The sequence below is a fragment of the Megachile rotundata genome, unplaced genomic scaffold, assembly GCF_050947335.1.
Source record: "Megachile rotundata isolate GNS110a unplaced genomic scaffold, iyMegRotu1 scaffold0096, whole genome shotgun sequence".
Lineage (NCBI taxonomy): Eukaryota > Metazoa > Arthropoda > Insecta > Hymenoptera > Megachilidae > Megachile > Megachile rotundata.
The window spans coordinates 495373-497237 of record NW_027473393.1 but is presented as its reverse complement, the minus strand read 5'-3'; the positions used below and the strand labels follow the sequence as shown (position 1 = coordinate 497237).

General features: G+C 45.8%; 1 protein-coding gene across 1 annotated transcript; it reads right to left on the bottom strand.

Annotated features, from left to right (window-relative positions):
• Nucleotides 1-348: 348 nt before the first annotated feature.
• LOC143266221 (uncharacterized) lies at nt 349-1245 on the bottom strand. The gene has a single exon (XM_076541821.1). It carries the CDS (start codon nt 1243-1245, stop codon nt 349-351), a length of 897 nt encoding a protein of 298 aa, XP_076397936.1.
• Nucleotides 1246-1865: the final 620 nt, after the last annotated feature.

The window sequence follows — 1865 nt, the reverse complement described above, 5'->3', positions numbered from 1 at the left end:
ATTTTGTTTCAGTGTCGATTAGCTGTTTATTCCTTAAATCTACCAACAAGCCGTAATACTTAAGCATATCCGCGCCGATTATTGGTTTTGTGATATCCGCGATTATAAATTTCCACTTGATAATTCGCCGCAATCCTAAATTTAGATTTAAAACGATATCGCCATACGTTGAGATGGTCGAATCATTCGCGGCATACAAAGTGTATGTACTTTTGGGAGGATGTCCCTTAACTAATTTTCGCGGATAAACGCTAATATCGGCGCCAGTGTCTATTAAAAATTCTACCTTACTGTCTTTGTCACTTAAGAATAGGCGGCTCGTGGCTGGATCGACGACTTCTGCCGCATCTAAGGTCGATCGGTCTCGTTTCCCTGGTGTTGCTGTTGACGTTGCGGGTAGGTGCAGGGGATGGTGCACCTTGTTGACCTGTCCCCGAACCTGCGATGGTACCAGCATACACCTGGCTGCGACGGGCTGGGGCTGCGGCTGTTGTTTCTGCCTCGGCTGGAGCTGCGGCCGTAGTTGCGCCACTTTTTCCGTCCGCGGAAAGTGGATCTCCCTGGATGCGTGGAATTGCTGTGCTTCGCAAGCTCCGCAACTTGCTGTGTTAAACGCGCCATCTGCTCGCACAATAGCTCGAATCGGGTGTCCGTGGACACAGCAGCACATTTCCCGATAGGCGTGATTTCATTGACCTTATCGGCCAATTCCGCCATCTTCTCGAGAGATGCATCCATCTGCGTGGCGAGGATGGTCCGCATTGATGCTGGCAGTCGATTCATCCAGATCGTCCTCAGGAAATTTTCCGGCACTTTAATATCCCCAGCCAGGTTGCGGAGATGGCGTAAAAATTGCGAAGGTGTCCTATCGCCAATTTCTTCATGTTCCAGGAGCTGCTGAATCCGTTGCTCCTGCGATCTGGATAACCTCCGTATTAGCTCCTCCTTGATTTTTTCATATTTACCAGTGGCAGGAGGATTTTGTATAATATCCTCGACTTCTTGCAAGCACTTAATATCAAGGAACGACGTGACATAAAAGTACTTTGTGGAATCCACAGTTATGTTGTTGAGTGCGAATTGTGATTCCAATTGATGAAACCAGAGCAGCGGGTTACTGGACCAAAAAGGTGGGACACGTATACCCACACGGTCGATGTTCGACACCTCAAAGGGGTTTGATCCTTGCTGCTGATTTCCACTCTTTTGCGGGCTGAAGAAAACGTCTCTATCTTCATTAGCCATCACTAACACTAAATTCGCACTTATTGAACTAAATATAACTATGTGTGTCTCTATGTAAACTAAGTAAATGTCTGTATGAAGTCTTATATTTAACTGTGTCTTTTTGCACTTTATCACTGTGTTTCCACTAAATCACGTAACACTCACGCCGTGATCACGTCGCGGGTCACCAATTGTCGCGAGGTAGGTTAGGTGTGAAATGAATAAATATTGCTCGCAACAGTGTGTTTGCAAGAGGTAAGGTGTTTAATGTGAACTATGGAGACTATGTGTGATATTACAGAAATGCTATTGAATACAATGTTACGGAATCGGTATAGTATGTTCGATGATGCAGAATCGGAGGCTCGACTGTTTATATCTGTTTTGACGCCCTTCCGCAGTATATATAAACTTTTCGGAGAAGGCGTAACTCCTTACACAGTTGAGGGTGGAGTTATTTTCCTCGCAGAGTCCTCCCATTTTCGACGGGGGAAAGAGTATTGTAAATTAGAATTTGAGAGTCGAAAATGTCCTTCCGGACCGCGCTGACCATGTGGCCTAATGAACCGTAACGGGACATGGCTGGCAGCGTTTATGGTAGGGTAGTCTATTGAGCTACGCACGTCCAAAAAACATAA